Here is a 16,123-nt window from a genome sequence, read left to right as displayed (position 1 = left end):
CGAACATCCAAGTTTCTGAATTGATTTCTATGAATTAACATGCACGCGGGCACCCTAGAACATCACCACCGAAACATAACTACTCACAGGCAATGCCAACGTGGCTTAAAATTTCTCTACAATTCAACGGGACAATTCAAGAATGCAAATCTCGCACTTGTGCCTAGAAATTATTTACGCTAACCAGTTTGGCTTCTGTAGCTCAATCAAGCACCCTAACTGTCTACACCGACTCCAGCACCCTGGGCGACGAGACGACCAGGGGAGCCAAGTACCATGTTTCCACAGACTTGCCTCATCCCTTCCCTCAATCTATGAAGGCAACGAGAAGACCTAAAGAGCTAAGTGCCATATCTCTACGAGCTTGCCTCATCCCTTCCCTCAGTCTACGAGGGTGACGAGAAGACAAGAGGAGCCAAGCAATGTGTCTCCATGATCTTGGCTCATCCCTTCCCTCAGTCTATGAGGCGACGAGAAGACCAAGGGACCCAAGCATCGTGTCTCCACAAACTTACCTCATCTCTTCCCGTAGTCTATGAGGTCGACGAGGAGACCAAGGGAGCCAAGCACTGTCTCCATAGGCTTGCCTCATCCCTTCCCTCAGTCTACGAGGGGGACAAGAAGACCAAGGGAGCCAAGCTTCATGTCTCCATAAGCTTGCCTCATCCCTTCTCTCAATCTACAAGGTTGATGAGAAGACCAAGGAAACTGAGCACCTCGTCTCCATTGGCTTGACTCATCCCTTCCCTCAATCTACGAGGTCAACAAAAAGACCAGGGGAGTCAAGCATCGTGTCTCCACAAGCTTGCCTCACCCCTTCCCTCAATTTACGAGGTCGACGAGAAGACCAAAAGAGCCAAGCACCATATCTCCAGGGGCTTGCCTCATCCCTTCCCTTTATCTAAGAGGGCAAACAAGAAAACCATAGGATGGCCTCTTCACCAGCAAACACTAAGTGTAAGCACTCGTGCCATAACCGCTGCCAATGACACTCCTTAGAGAATGAGCCTTTGAAATTAACGAGCCTCCGAGCTCCACAATTGCCTTGCATAGGATACTTTCGAGAACAAGTCGACAGGCTCAGTAACCGCATAAGTTGGATCCAAGGAGTCGACAGGCTCCCTGACCACTTTATGTGGGTTACCACGTACAAACTCCAACACTACTAGCAAACTAGAAACATTAATAGTAGCTCACATTGGAAGGTAAAAATATGCCAACAAAATCAAAAACAAAAACATCATACAAATATACTCTTTTAAATAACAATAGACATTCATGAAGATGAACACCCTGCCTACACATCATACGTGGATGAGTACACTCCTGCCACATCCGAGCTCCACACTAGCATCTTATGCGGACGAGTACCCTCCCATCACATCCGAGCTTTGCGCTCTCATCTTACACTGTCAAGTACACTCCTGCCACATTCGAGTTCCTCACTTGCATCTTACATGGTCGAGTACATCTCTCACCACAGCCGAGCTCTGTGCTCTCCACTTGCGCAGATGAGTACATCTCTTACCACAACTTTCACGCTCACCACTTCCGCGGTCGAGTTCACCTCTTTGCCACAGTCAAGCTCCACGCTCACTAGCTACTCGATCGAGTACACCTCCCGCCACAGCCAAGTTCCACACTCACCAATTACTGAGTCGAGTACACCTTCTGACATAATTGAGTTCCACACTTGCCACTTACGCAGTCGAGTACACCTCCCACCTCAATTGAGTTCTGTGCTTGACATTCACGCAAATTTTACTTCTAATCTCATTCTGGGAAATCTTTACTGTTTAATGCAAGCAAAATAGGGAACCGAGGACCCACTAAGCAAACTTATTTTGTTACAGATTATTGCACTCTACCTCCATTGTATATTTCATCTTAGAGATTCTCAAGGCCTTATTTTGAAATAGTTTGGCCTTAAGAATCATGAGCAACTGAATGGGATAAAATATCTCAAGCCCAAGACTAGGCCCAACCCACCTAAAGGCCACCACTAGGGGAGAGAGAGAGAGAGAGAGAGAGAGAGAGAGAGAGAGAGAGAGAGAGAGAGAGAGAGAGCAAAGGGAGAAAAGAGGGGACAATGAGAGGGAAGGTGTCAAAAGAAAAGCCAAGAAAGGATAGGAGGGGAAGGGAAAAAGTGAAAAGGAAAGAAATGTGTCAAACATGCAAGGGAAAGGCAACCAATACTCTCCACGCCCTAGGGGCAAGCGAAAAGAGGTGTCAGATAAAAGGAAATGGCTAGACAACTCCAAGGGAACTTCTAATTCTTCTACAACTTCTTCAACCTCTCGAAGGGGCTCCAACGAGAACATCTTCTCCAACAAATATATTCAAGATTTTCATTGTACAATGAGAAATGAGAGGTTATAAGAGACTATAAAACAAGCATATCATAGTAGATTTCTCCTTCCCAAACACCCAATGGACGTAGGCAATATGTCAAACTACATAAATATATGTATCCATCTCTCTTTTACATTTTCAGTATTTATTTTTCCTTCAATGTCATAGACGTATGCACAGCTGCACCGGACCACTTCGAGGGCTCCAAACCACAGCAATCGAGCCTAGATCGTCATAGCAAGCCAGGAATGACCCTATCCCCTTCTGGCCTATTGTGCAATTCTTTTCATTAACAGAAAATATTTCTAACAAGAAAGGTCTAAAAGTAGAAACAAAAAATGAGTAGAAAAAACATAGAACAGAGACTAAATTAAAAAGGGAGATTAACTCGGAGAAGCGCCAGAGAAGGAGTTACATATGAACCGAGGATAGAGTGAATTCAAATGTATCTGCATCAGGGTTGCAACCTGAGCAACCCATTCAGAATTTAAGCCCAACCTATGTTTCTAGATTTGATAGCCAGAATCAACTCAACTGGCACATTCCTGATCGAATCAACCTGTATTTTTTTTTCTTTCAGATTCAAATACTAGCGATAAATGTTCAGTCCATCACTGTCATCATTGTCTACATTTTCCCTAGCATTCTCGCCCCTCAAACGCATAACCTATCTTCAACCCTCCTTTTCCTTCAAGCCATACTCCCACTCAGGCCGCTCCCTATTGTCCAAGACTACCATCAAGATGTCCTCTTCCTAGACCCATGTCGAGCACATCATTCTCTTCAAAGTGAAAGAGAACACCAACCTATGAAAGGTCAACGCCATGGTCACTGAGCTCAACAGCCTAGTCGCCATTCCCGTCTTCCCTAACCAGTCCTCCTCCCTCAACTTCACCCACACGCTTTACAGCTGCTAAAAAACTAAGGAAGACCTCGAGGCCTACAAGACCAACCCCAACCATGTTGGCGTGGTCAAGGAGTCGGTCCTTCATATTATCGAAGATGCCATGGTCATCGATTGGATCGCCGACGGTGGTTACGAAGATGATCTCGTGTCTCCACAGTAGGGATCCGCCGTTCGACTTAATTTCTTAAAGCTCAAGGAGAGCCTAGGCAATGAGGTAAAATCTAAAGAGAAATGACTCAAACTCTAGTAGGGGGCTAGAGGTTCATCTTGCAGATTTTATAAGGCGGGTCACTGGTTGTATAGGTCGAACCTGAGCAATATTAAAATCTTCTTTTTAGGTCGGGTCTCGCAGCCAAGCTGGGTCAATCTATTTTCTGCATAGGCCTAATCTACACATCATCTTGTGAGCACCCAAAGCATGAAACAAGAGGTTTTTTTTTGTTTTTGTCCATAGAAATTAATAGTTTGTATTTATTTATTTTTTAAAAAAGAAGAAAAATAGTTTGGGATAAGTTGTTAAAAATATATAATAATTTGGAAATTAAAATGAAATTAAATATCACCACAAGATAGACTTTTAGGCTGTGTTTGGATTAGGGGTGTAAAAAAAACCAATGAACGGGTAAACCATACTAGACAAGACTGAACCGATGGGTATTGTCCGGTATCGAGTTTGGTTCAGTCCGATACCTCTTAAAACCGGACAAAATAGGTCTAGTTCTAATTTTTCTTTTTCTAAAACCAGATCGGACCGGTTTATATATATATATTTCTAATTTTTTATATTGTATAGAATTTTTATATATAATATATAACTATATATAAAATAGTTTTGTATTATATGATAAATTACTAATTAATATAATATTAAATTTTAAAATCTTATATCACTATAGTTTATTATATTAATAATTATACTAATATTATATCATTATAGATTATAATATACTATAATATATCACTATAGTCTATAATACAATTATAATATACTACAATATATTATCACTATAATATTATATACTATATTATATATATAAAATAGTATATAGTATATTAAAACTGAAAAATCGGATCGAATTGAACCGAAAACCGATAAAATCGGAGTACTGGTTTAGGAGAATAACCGGTACGTAATCAGTTTTGAAAAATGTAAAACCGGTACATATATGTTTAGTCCTAAATTTTATCCAAAATCAGACCAGACCAGACCCATTACACCCTTATTTTGGATATTGAGTTTAGTTGAATTCTTTATAAATAGTAATGAATTGAGTTGGTGAAGTAAGTTATGTAGGACCCATCTAAAATAAGTTTAAATGTATTTAGATGTCAAGATGAGTTTAGTACTATTTATGATAAATTAAAAAATGTTATAAATCTCATCTATAAAGATGTATTGAGTTGAAAAAGATTATCGATCTCATGTGTAAGAAAATTTTGAATTTAGATGAGTTTAATAATTTAACAGTTAGGTATTTAGATGTTAAATTTAATTTAAAATTAGACTAAATTCAATTAAATTCAATTGACAAAGGGCCTAAAATCATCCAAGGTTATACTCACTATTCAACTAAGACATGTCATAGATTCCAAGAAAATAACAAACAAAAGGAAAGATAACTAGACGCGTTTTCCTTCCTAGTTGTCCCTCTCCCACGTGGGATGCTACTCCTTTGTGATGCGTGGAATAATATCTATCACAACTCATCCCAAGATTTTAAGAACCGAAACTTCCTACTGCTTTCTTGCCTTTCAAGTTCCCTGTCTCTCTGTCTATATACATTCATCGTAGCAATTAGAAAAAACGTAGAAACCCAATTAGTACTGGAATTTCATAATATTAAAATGAAAAAGCTGACGATCATTTCGACACAGTCTAACCCACACCAAATGAGGACACAAACATTGTCAATACTAGAAATTTTGGTTATTTTTCTCGCCTACGTTTCGATTGCTGCTTCAGATCGAGCTCAAGAGACCTTCTTCCAATGTCTTTCAGACCATTCTCAATCGTCTCCATCGATCACTTCTGTCACCTATTTCCCCAACAACTCTTCATACACGGATGTCTTGCAGTCCTATGTTCGAAACCTCAGATTCATATCTCCTGCAACCCCAAAACCCCTGCTCATCGTAACCCCCACCCATGTTTCTCACATCCAAGCATCGATAATTTGTTCAAAAATCCATGGACTTGAAGTCAGGATCCGTAGTGGTGGCCACGATTATGATGGCCTTTCGTATGTATCAGATTCCCCGTTCATTATCATTGACATGTTCAATCTAAGATCCATATCTGTCGACATGGAAGATGGAAGCGCTTGGGTGGAGTCCGGGGCAACACTCGGAGAGCTGTACTATAGAATAGCTGAGAAGAGCAAGATCCATGGGTTTCCGGCCGGAGTTTGCCCCACAGTTGCTGCTGGAGGCCATTTCAGTGGAGGTGGGTACGGCAACATGATGAGAAAGTACGGCCTGTCGGTGGATAATGTCGTTGATGCAAAAGTTGTCGATGCTAAGGGTAGAGTTTTGGATAGAGAATCTATGGGGGAAGATCTTTTCTGGGCCATTAGAGGAGGAGGTGGAGCCAGCTTCGGGGTTATACTTTCCTGGAAAATCAAGCTGGTTGGCGTTCCAGAAATTGTCACGGTCTTTAGAGTTGAGAAAACCTTGGAACAAGGTGCTACCGACATTGTTCATCAATGGCAACATGTTGCTGACAAGATTGATGAAGATCTCTTTATCAGAGTGGTGGTGCTACCTGTGAATAGAAAGCAATGTCAGACAATAAAAGCTAAATTCGTAGCTTTGTATCTTGGAAATTCAGAAGATCTCATATCTGTAATGGATCAAAGTTTCCCTGAATTCGGTTTAAAACGCCAGGACTGCATCGAAATGAACTGGATTGAATCGGTGCTTTTCTGGTCTAACTACGGAAACGGTACATCTCTGGATGTTTTGCTTGAGCGACAACCTCAATCAGAAAAGTTCTTGAAGAAGAAATCAGACTATGTCCAAAACCCCATTTCAAAAAAGGGTCTGGAAAGCATATGGAAGAAAATGATGGATTTAAAGAAGCCAGTACTAACATTCAATCCCTATGGGGGGAAAATGAGTGAAATTTCTGAGTTGGAAACGCCATTTCCACACAGAGCAGGGAACATGTACAAAATCCAATACTCAGTGAACTGGAAAGTGGAAGGTGTGGAGGCATCAAAGCAAAACTTGGATCGAATAAGAGGGCTTTATGATTATATGACACCTTTCGTTTCAAAGTCACCAAGGGGATCATATCTGAATTATAGAGATGTTGATTTGGGTACCAATGGGGTTGGGAATTCAAGCTACTCAGAAGCCAGTGCTTGGGGGACCAAGTATTTTAAGGGAAATTTCGACAGGCTGGTACAAGTGAAGACTTTGGTAGATCCAGATAACTTCTTTCGATATGAACAGAGCATCCCTTCTCTTGCACCATGTACAGGTGTACAGGTAGGATAAAGCTTGCTCTGAACACCTCTGAGGATCAGCGTAGGAAAGATGCAAAATATTGTCATGTAAACATTTGCATATTTGTCGACATTTCAAACTGAAAAATCCATATTAATATTTCTTTTGATATTTCTAGTATTGGAGCAGCTGATCAAAGATTTTTTTTTCTCCTCTATTGCTGAATTGCCAAATATTATTTTTAATATTATTTATATTTTAAAATTAAATTAAATTATTTATTATATTTTGTATTAGAGTTTAGGAAAATTGTAATGATTATATGAGATGAAATGATATAATTTGTTTTGTGTGAGAGTTTATTATTGTTTTATGATATGAAGTGTGAAAGGTGATGTTTTATTCAACGACACATCAAGCTTCCAAGCACCTATATAAAGACAGAAACACAATAAAAAAGAAATGCAACATAACTGCAACTCATTGAGGAGCAGTGTGTGGAAGAGAATGATGGATGAGAGATTGATTTGAAAGCGGGGTGTGGCAGCATCAGCATGTGGGGTGTGGCTCCGTTTATTGGGAGTCATTAATGTTTAGGGGAGACCCACAGTCGGCAAGCATCTGGTTCGTGTGTCCACCGAAAGTGCTTGGGGCTTGGTTCACCCAAAAAAGATAACCATGAAAGGACCAAAACGAGATTGGGGGGTATTATTGGTGATAATGGAAGCTAGAAATGTGTAGATTTGAACATCAACATGTTATATCAAACCACATTATTTTGAGCCTTGATTTTTGTAACATTTGTTTACAAACTTAAATATGTCATGACATCAATTTGTAATCAAGAGAAAAAGATTTTATAAGTTGACCTCAAGGAGTTAGCCCAAATGGTGAAAGTCTTGGTTTTCGAGTATCACTCTTCTCAAAATGTAAGGATCAATACTTCATAGATGCAAATAATCCCTTAGGTCCATACCCTTAGTGAAAAGTTAGGTTTAACCAAATCTGTGTAGAAAAACTTTTAAAGATGCGATGTACAAGATCGAGATTTACTATGCAGAAGTGAGTTTAAATAGTGTCTTAAGGAGGTTTCCCAATATTAAAAAAAAAAAAAATTACAAGCTTTTGTTTAAATTTGAGACCTCCAACCGAGTGGTATTTAGCTTAATAAATAATTTGCATGAATAATTTTGAGATTAATCGAAATTTTGTTCTCGAATATCCAATATTAATAAAATAAATATTTAAAAAAATACTAATAAAATAAATAAATAACTTGCACAAAATATTTTTAAAGAGATTGCCTTCAGTAATCTCTTGTACGGAAATCTCTTTGAGTACGTGGCCCACAAAAAGGAAAGTAGAAAGAGATTAGTCCAGGTGCATGTGGTTTTAAAGGGTATTTCCAAAAAATTAAAAAAAGAACAGTCAATTATGTCGCCAATTAAAAATAAAAAAGTCTTCTTCTCGAAGCACTTGCCCGTTGTCTATTTTGGACTTATGGTTACTACCATGAGATCAAACAACACTGTAAATTAACAACTTTAGGCGAAACCTTCTACAAGTATTCCAACATCTCAACTTGAGGCTTTCAACAAAATCCTCAAAACCCAAAAGTGAAATCTCTATGCACTTTTGTCAAATACAAGGTACAGAATTTACCCTCAATTGCAAAGCTCATTAGAGTCCCAATTGAGTTTAATTTTCCAGTCAAAAATTGGGCTTTCTGAACAGAAACAACCTCAGACCTATACCACTGTGACATTGTCTCTATGTAAAGACAATGAAGTTTTCAAGCTTGAAACTCAAATACAGTTTGGTTCCTAGGAGAGACAGAAACTAAAAGATACTTCAGTTACCGATGATGAGAAAATCAGGCTGTTCTTCCTTTCTGAATGTGCCTTCCATGATTCCTTTGTTTCTTGTTCTTCTTCATGTCTCTGCCTCATGGGCAGCAGCAGACTCGGTGTATGCTACGTTTGTTCACTGTCTGTCTAAGCAAACAAACCAACCCAACCAAGTTTCCCATATACTTTATGCTCAAACCAACGCTTCCTACACATCTGTGCTCCGAGCCTACATCAGAAACTCCCGCCTCAACACCTCCTCTACCCGAAAACCTGTGATCATTGTGACCCCAACGCAAGAATCCCATGTCCAGGCTGCTGTGATTTGTTCAAAGAGCATTGGGCTTCAGATCAGAACCCGAAGCGGCGGACATGACTACGAGGGCATCTCTTACATCTCCGATGTGCCGTTTATACTCCTCGATATGTTTAATCTCCGATCCATAAATATCGACCTTAAGGAACAAACTGCTTGGGTTGGAACCGGCGCCACGCTCGGAGAGCTTTTTTATAGAATCTGGGAGAAGAGCAAAGTGCACGGCTTTCCAGCCGGTGCTTGTCCCACCGTTGGCGTTGGTGGGCACTTTAGCGGCGGTGGGTATGGTAACATGCTGCGTAAATATGGGCTGTCGGTGGATCATGTAATCGACGCGAGGATTGTCGACGCTAAGGGTAGGATTCTTGATAAGGCTTCAATGGGGGAAGATCTGTTTTGGGCAATCAGAGGAGGAGGAGGAGCAAGCTTTGGAGTGATACTTTCGTACAAGCTTAATTTGGTTCCTGTTCCAAAAAGGGTCACAATTTTCCGGGTTGAGAGGACACTGGAAGAGAAGGCGACCGACATTGTTTACAAGTGGCAGCAGGTTGCCACCACGACCGATGACAATCTTTTCATGAGGTTGCTCTTACAGCCTGTGCGTTCGAAATTGAAGAAGGGGGAGATGACTGTTAGAGCTTCGATCATAACCTTGTTTCTTGGAAACGCTGAGCAACTTGTTTCATTGTTGGGTAAAGAGTTTCCTGAATTGGGTTTGAAGAAGGAAAATGTCACGGAAACAAGTTGGATTGGATCTGTCGTTTGGTGGGCTAACTTCGACATTGGGACGTCCCCAGATGTCCTGCTCGACCGAAATCCTGACTCTGCAGATTTCTTGAAGAGAAAGTCAGATTATGTGCAGAAGCCGATTTCCAAAGATGGGTTGAATTGGCTATGGAAGAAGATGATTATGAGTGGAAAAACAGGTTTGGTTTTCAACCCGTATGGTGGGAAAATGAGTGAAATTCCTGCTTCTGCTACGCCTTTTCCACACCGCGCTGGAAATTTGTTTAAGATCCAGTACTCCCTAAGTTGGGAAGAGGAGGGAGTTGTGGTAGACAAGAATCACACTACTCAGATAAGGACGCTTTTCAGTTACATGACTCCATTTGTTTCCAAGAACCCAAGACGTGCCTTTCTGAACTACAGGGACCTTGACATTGGTGTCAATCGCAATGATAAGAATAGCTATGAAGAAGGGAAGGTTTATGGGGTCAAATACTTCAATGACAACTTTAACAGGTTGGTGAAGGTTAAGACTGCAGTAGATCCTGATAACTTCTTCAGGAACGAGCAGAGCATCCCAGTTCTTCCAAGTAAGCATAGGATTTAATGGTCACAAAGATTAGTTGCTGTATGATTGGCATTGTTAGCATAATTAAGATTAATTGTATTCCGTTGTTCTGTGGAGTGATTGGTTTAGTTAGAATCTGAAATCTCTCTTTGTAAGAGTCAGCTAGCTTTATCTTTATCTTTATCTTTCTTTCTTTTGTTTCTGAGGCATGATTGGAATCAATCTCTCTTAGTTTTAGTATCAGTTGGAAAATAAAACACTTGCGTGACCTGCCTTGGTTGAAGAATGACTAGACCATAATGATCAAGTCGATGACTTTTTCTTCTTCTTGGTTCCTGTAAAGGTTATGTAAAAACCACCGTAATCGTTTGGGTGGTTTACGTTTGTATTTAGAAAGGTGTTTACACATATATGTTGCTAAGTCCAAATCAAATACAAGTTACATCCATTGCCTATAAAGAAGGGATTCTATCTTGATTTGGGAGTAAGTCTTTATCTTGAGCTTGATCTTGATCTTGATATGTAACCGTAATACCCCCCCGCAAGCCTAGCGTTTGAGAGTCTTGAACGCAAAGCTTGGAACGAAAGAATATAAATGCAAGATGACCAAGGCTCTTGGTAAATATGTCGGCAAGCTGGAGTTTGGTAGGGACATATTGAAGCTGAAGTTCTCTGGAAGCCACCAATTCACGCACAAAATGATAATCGAGCTCGATATGCTTCAAGCGATTGTGAGAGACTGGATTTGTGGCAAGAAATATGGAGTTTTGATTATCACAAAGTAGAATCGGAGAAGATGAAGATGTCACCTTGAGATCACAAAGAAGATGACCAAGCCACTTGACTTCAGCAACGATTCTGGCAAGCGCTCGGTATTCAGATTCACAGCTTGAACGAGACACAATCGGTTGTTTCTTGGAATGCCAAGAGACAAAGTTATCACCAAGGTAAATAGCATAGCCAGAGATAAACTGTCGTGTATCAGGACAGCCGGCTCAATCAGCATCTGAGTAAGCGAGAATGTTGCAGGAAGAAGACGGAGTGAAAGAGAGGCCATACCGCAAGGTGCCCTTGATGTAACGTAGGATTCATTTAACAGCCTGAAAGTGGCAAAGGGAAGGCTTGTGCATATATTGACTCACGGCAGAGACAGCATGAGCAAGGTCTGGCCGAATGATAGTGAGATATTGAAGAGCACCAACAAGGGACCGGTAGAGTGAAGGATCATCAAAGTCAAGACCATCAGTAGACAAGTGATGTGCAACGACTATGGGAGCGCTCACGGGCTTACTATCAACGAGTTTGGCACGCTGCAAAATTTCATGAGCATATTTAGCCTGACTGAGAGAAAAGCCAGAGGACGTCTGATGTGCTTCAAGGCTTAAAAAATAACTTAATAAGCCCATATCCTTGGTGGCAAACTCCTTGGATAATTTGCCAATAAAAGCATCAAGAAGAATTGAATTGTTATTGGTTATGACAATATCATCAACGTATAATAGTAGATAGATTAGGTAAGCACCCTTGGAAAGCACAAACAAGGATGAGTCAACCCGACTGCAAGAAAACCCAGTAGCAAGAAGAAAAGCACTGAACCGATGAAACCAAACTCGTGGAGTTTGTTTGAGCCCATATAAAGCTCGACGTAACCTGCAGACATGAGAGGAGTATCTCGAATCAACATAACCCGGAGGCTGCTCCCTTTAAACTTCCTCCTGAAGAATGCCATTCAAGAAAGCATTTTTGACATCAAGTTGACGAAGTGGCCAATGATTAGAGACCACCAAGGAAATAACAACTCGAACAGTGGAGGCTTTGACAACTGGGTTGAAAGTATCATTGAAATCAAGGCTTGGTTGCTGGATGTAGCCTTTAGCAACAAGACGGGCATTAAAATGATCAACAGAACCACTAGTGAGACACTTGATGCGAAGACCCATTTGGATCCCACAATATTTGTATTTGGAGGTTGGGGCACTAAATCCCAAGTGTGATTTTGATGCAAAGCTTGAAGCTCCTCATCCATGGCAGCAATCCGTCCGAGACGCTTGCCAGCAGTCTTGAACCCTTTGGGCTCGCGCATGGTGAGTAAAGATTAAATGAGTTTGGAATTTGGAGTTGTGCATGTATGAAGGGCCCGAGTAGAAGGCCTGAAAATCCCAGATTTGGCCCGTGTTTGCATCGAGTGAGTGCCAAGGACTGGTGCTGGAGCCGAAGCGGGACATGGAGCTAGAGCTGGAGAGATGGGCGCCAAATGGGAGCTTGGCCCATCCTGCAAAATTGAAGGTGGCACAGAACTACAAGATGAATCAGTTAAACATGGGCCACACAAATCCGGGAAAGGACTGGGCTGAGAAGGTAAAGAGGCCCCTGATATAACTGGGTGTGAGGATGAGGGTGCAGTGGGCTCTAGAAAAGTAGAAATTGAGGTAGGAGGTAAAGGCCTAGAGCAATTATTATTTTTATACAGGTAGCCATGGTTATCAAAGATAGCATTTCGGGAAATAAATACTTGATTCGTAAGACGATCAAGACAACGAAAACCATGATGAGAAATATTATAGCCAAGAAAAACACAAGAAGGACTACAGGGAGCTAATTTGTGAGGGGCATAATCACATAAATAGGGAAAAACAAGATAACCAAATGGATGAAAATTAGAGTAAGAAGGAGGCTTACCAAACAGAACCTCAAAAGGAGAGCGACTATCAAGAAGAGGCGTTCGCAAGCGATTAATAATGAAAGTGGCAGTGCTGAACACATTAACCTAGAATTTAAGAGGGACATGAGAGTGAAAAAGCATAGCAAAACCTGTTTCGGTTATATGTCTATGTTTACGTTCGGCATGACCATTTTGAGATGGAGTGTATGGACACGACATTTGATGACGGATGCCTAAGGAAATTAAGTGATTTTGAAATTGATGATTAGTGAATTCAATTTCTCCATCACTTTGGAAAATCTTGATTTTTCTGAAATTGTAGAAAAATAGGAAAGAAGTTAGATTTATATTTCAAAGGATAGAGCCAAGTAAATTTGGAATAATCGTCAATAAATATAACATAATATCGAAATTCAAGATTTGAAGGGATAGGTGACGGTCCCCACAAATCACAATGAACAAGATCCAAAATATGCGAAGCATGATTTGTATTCAGAGAAAAAGGAAGTCTTTTACTTTTAGCAAGTTGACAACTAGAGCACACAGTAGGATTTGGAAGTAAAGAAGTAACACATAGTTGATGATTTTTATTCAAAAGAGAAATAATATTATAAGAAACATGACCCAAACGGGCATGCCATTCATCAAAGGATGCCCACGGACAATTATTAGGAAAAACAGAAAGAAAAGATTGATGGCCACATTCAAGCACTCTACATAGAGTCCATTTTCACATCGATCGGTTGCCACCACCCTTATTGTGTCACGAGTCTGCACAGTGAAGTAATCATTAGTAAAGGTAATAGAGAAGGGAAAATCAGAGGTGAGTTTACTAATGGATATAAGATTTTTAGTGAGGCTAGGCACAACTAAAACATCTTTTAAATGAAGAAAGGATGTTGGAGAGAAGGTACTAGTGTGAGAAATTGGAAGAGAGGCACCATTACCAACTACAGCATAGTCTTTACCAGAATACGTGTTCGCCTTGTCCAACTGCACAGCATCATGAGTCATATGAGCGGTAGCGCCGATGTCCGTATACCAATCAGAATCTAGTCCATCATTAAGAGAACAAGAGGTGAAGGCCTCGACCAAGTTAGCAGCATTGGAAGGCCGAGTATAACGATCTCAGCATGATGAGGCATAGTGACCTTCTCCATGGCAGATCTGACACCGGATTTGGCAGTTGCGGTCTCGATTATGGCAAGCACCACGACCACGTCCTCCATGAGAGAAACGGCCTTCTCCACGTCCACCTGTATGTGAACCAATCTTGATAGTACGAGATGTAGTGAAGGCAGCAGTAGTGGAGCCCGAAGAGGGAGTCGGCTCCAATCATCGAACCAAAATTTCATAACTTTCTGCTTTGGGCACAACGTCATCAAAGGTAGAGAGGGGGGGATAGAGACAATTGAGTGGTTGAAGAAATAGAAAAAGATGAGTCGAGACCACGTAAGTACCAATGGAGTTTGTCAAGATCATTAACCGGACGTCCCATTGCTGCAAGTTGATCACAAATTGCCTTAAAATCTCGAGAGAACTTAGGAACACTTTTATCATTCTTTTTCATGGTCTGAAGGTCATCTTTGAGTCGAAGCTCTCGAGACTTCGATCGATGGCTAAAGGTATTTTCCAGCCGAGACCAAACTACACAGGACGTGGGTAAGCCAACGATAGCGGACATGGCTTCCTCTGTTAAGGTGGAGAGTAGCAGACTAAGCACAAACTGATCTGTGCGATGCCATTCAGCCAACTTGGGATTTGGTGAAACAGAGTCACCGGAAACGATGGTGGCAGAGGACTCGGCAAGTGAACCATCAATATATCCGAGAAGATTCTGGCATTGCAGCAGCAACAAGACTTGATTGCGCCAAAGGAGATAGTTGGAAGATGATAATTTTATGGTGAGAAGATGAACCATGGTGGTGAAAGGCAGAGCGGGGTAGACGGAGGCCATGGGATCGAGGATGTTAATCCGAAAAAGTGCTCTATGATACCATGTAAAGGTTCTGTAAAAACCACCGTAATTGTTTGGGTGGTTTACATTTGTATTTATAAAGGTGTTTACACGTATATGTTGCTAAGTCCAAATCAACTACAAGTTACATCCGTTGCCTATAAAGAAGGGATTCTATCTTGATCTGGGAGTAAGTCTTTAACTTGAGCTTGATCTTGATCTTGATATGTAACCGTAATAGTTCCAAGTGAAGTCACTGATCGGTTTTTAATTTTTGTTGTATGGAAGCTTCAAGGGTCTTTGACTGGCTTTATTCATTACTACACGCTTAAGCAACGAGCAGTGCCTCCTTTCAATTTATTTTCTGCTATCAAGGTTCATTGTCACGTGCATTTTCTGATGTCTCTTGACTTCTACTTACTCCATCTCATTGGATTCGCATGCAATGGTTATGGGCCCTCCCCAAAATAAGCACAAGACAGATTATGTTCTTCTCATGGGTACAGCTATAGTAGTGTCTGGACTCTGTCATCCGCCAAACCCTATTCCTAATTTCCTATCAATGAAGATGGTGTTCATTTTGTTATTTCCATTTGCAATCGTGGCGCACAATGTAGCCATCTCAAGTCACCATGTGTTTGGGCAGAAATCTGCACCATCAAGCACCTAATTGCCTCCCATTGTCACTAGCTTCCTCTTATCCCACTCACGTAGAAAAGTTCCTTTTAACCTTTAATTGGTTCTACGCAGAGCAGCTTGTTAGGTATTATTGCTCTATCTAGGAAAGGCTGCTTTGTACAGCTAAACGAAGGTTCAAATTATTTATATAACCACAAGTTTTTAATGAGAATATAATTTTTTCGAACTGCAAAACTTCCCGGTAACTATTCAGGGTTGTGGTTTCTCATTAGCCTTTTAAAGATGGTTTCTTGTTAGAGAGCAGAGAGAGTGCAGTGCTTATAAAATATCCCTTTCCCCTTCTAGTCTCTGCTTTAGTGATGTCCTCTCCTCTGCATCAGCCTCCCAATATGACTTTACATCCGTTGATGCTGATTGCAGGATTCCACTCAGGCGTGAGCGGCCGGTCCACGTCCATCTTATCATCACTGAAATTAGTGGGAGCATCTATGTGGACAATGCTATTTGCAAACCTCTTGAATATATGAACATAATATTCTGTTTATCATAGTTAATTATACTTTGAGAACTTGGTTGTTGGATTGCCCAGAAAAGAAGTAACCATATTGTTTGATTTTTTTTTTCCTTTCAAAGAAAATGGACGTGCATGGAAAAGGAAAAGGCTTGCAAGTGAAAGCATTTGAATGCCATCGGGGATGCTTA

The 16,123-nt window shown here is 40.7% G+C and overlaps 2 protein-coding genes across 3 annotated transcripts; both read left to right on the top strand.

Annotated features, from left to right (window-relative positions):
* The first annotated feature begins 4,933 nt into the window (after positions 1 to 4,933).
* Positions 4,934 to 6,883, top strand: LOC122276654 (berberine bridge enzyme-like 8). Its single transcript, XM_043086528.1, has one exon. The coding sequence runs from the start codon at positions 5,105 to 5,107 to the stop codon at positions 6,755 to 6,757; it is 1,653 nt and encodes a 550-aa protein (XP_042942462.1). The 5' UTR covers positions 4,934 to 5,104; the 3' UTR covers positions 6,758 to 6,883.
* Positions 6,884 to 8,238: 1,355 nt separating this feature from the next.
* LOC122276535 (berberine bridge enzyme-like 21) lies at positions 8,239 to 16,119 on the top strand. 2 transcript variants are annotated; one of them, XM_043086340.1, is made up of 2 exons: positions 8,239 to 10,185; positions 15,842 to 16,037. In XM_043086340.1, the coding sequence occupies exons 1-2, from the start codon at positions 8,568 to 8,570 to the stop codon at positions 15,946 to 15,948; spliced, it is 1,725 nt and encodes a 574-aa protein (XP_042942274.1). In that variant the 5' UTR covers positions 8,239 to 8,567; the 3' UTR covers positions 15,949 to 16,037. The 2 variants fall into 2 exon arrangements, with proteins under 2 accessions (XP_042942274.1, XP_042942276.1); XM_043086342.1 differs by lacking the exon at positions 15,842 to 16,037 and adding an exon at positions 16,055 to 16,119 and having other exon boundaries at positions 8,240 to 10,185.
* Positions 16,120 to 16,123: the final 4 nt, after the last annotated feature.

This window comes from Carya illinoinensis, chromosome 9 (assembly GCF_018687715.1).
Source record: "Carya illinoinensis cultivar Pawnee chromosome 9, C.illinoinensisPawnee_v1, whole genome shotgun sequence".
In the NCBI taxonomy this organism is placed as follows: Eukaryota; Viridiplantae; Streptophyta; class Magnoliopsida; order Fagales; family Juglandaceae; genus Carya; species Carya illinoinensis.
This window is presented reverse-complemented; position numbering and strand designations above follow the sequence as displayed.

Bases quoted from the DNA above. Each gene is read 5' to 3' on its own strand.
- LOC122276654 (XM_043086528.1), top strand. From the start codon at position 5,105: ATGAAAAAGCTGACGATCATTTCGACACAGTCTAACCCACACCAAATG.
- LOC122276535 (XM_043086340.1), top strand. From the start codon at position 8,568: ATGATGAGAAAATCAGGCTGTTCTTCCTTTCTGAATGTGCCTTCCATG. The intron at 10,186-15,841 runs GTAAGCATAGGA...TGCTGATTGCAG, and splicing joins GAGCATCCCAGTTCTTCCAA to GATTCCACTCAGGCGTGAGC.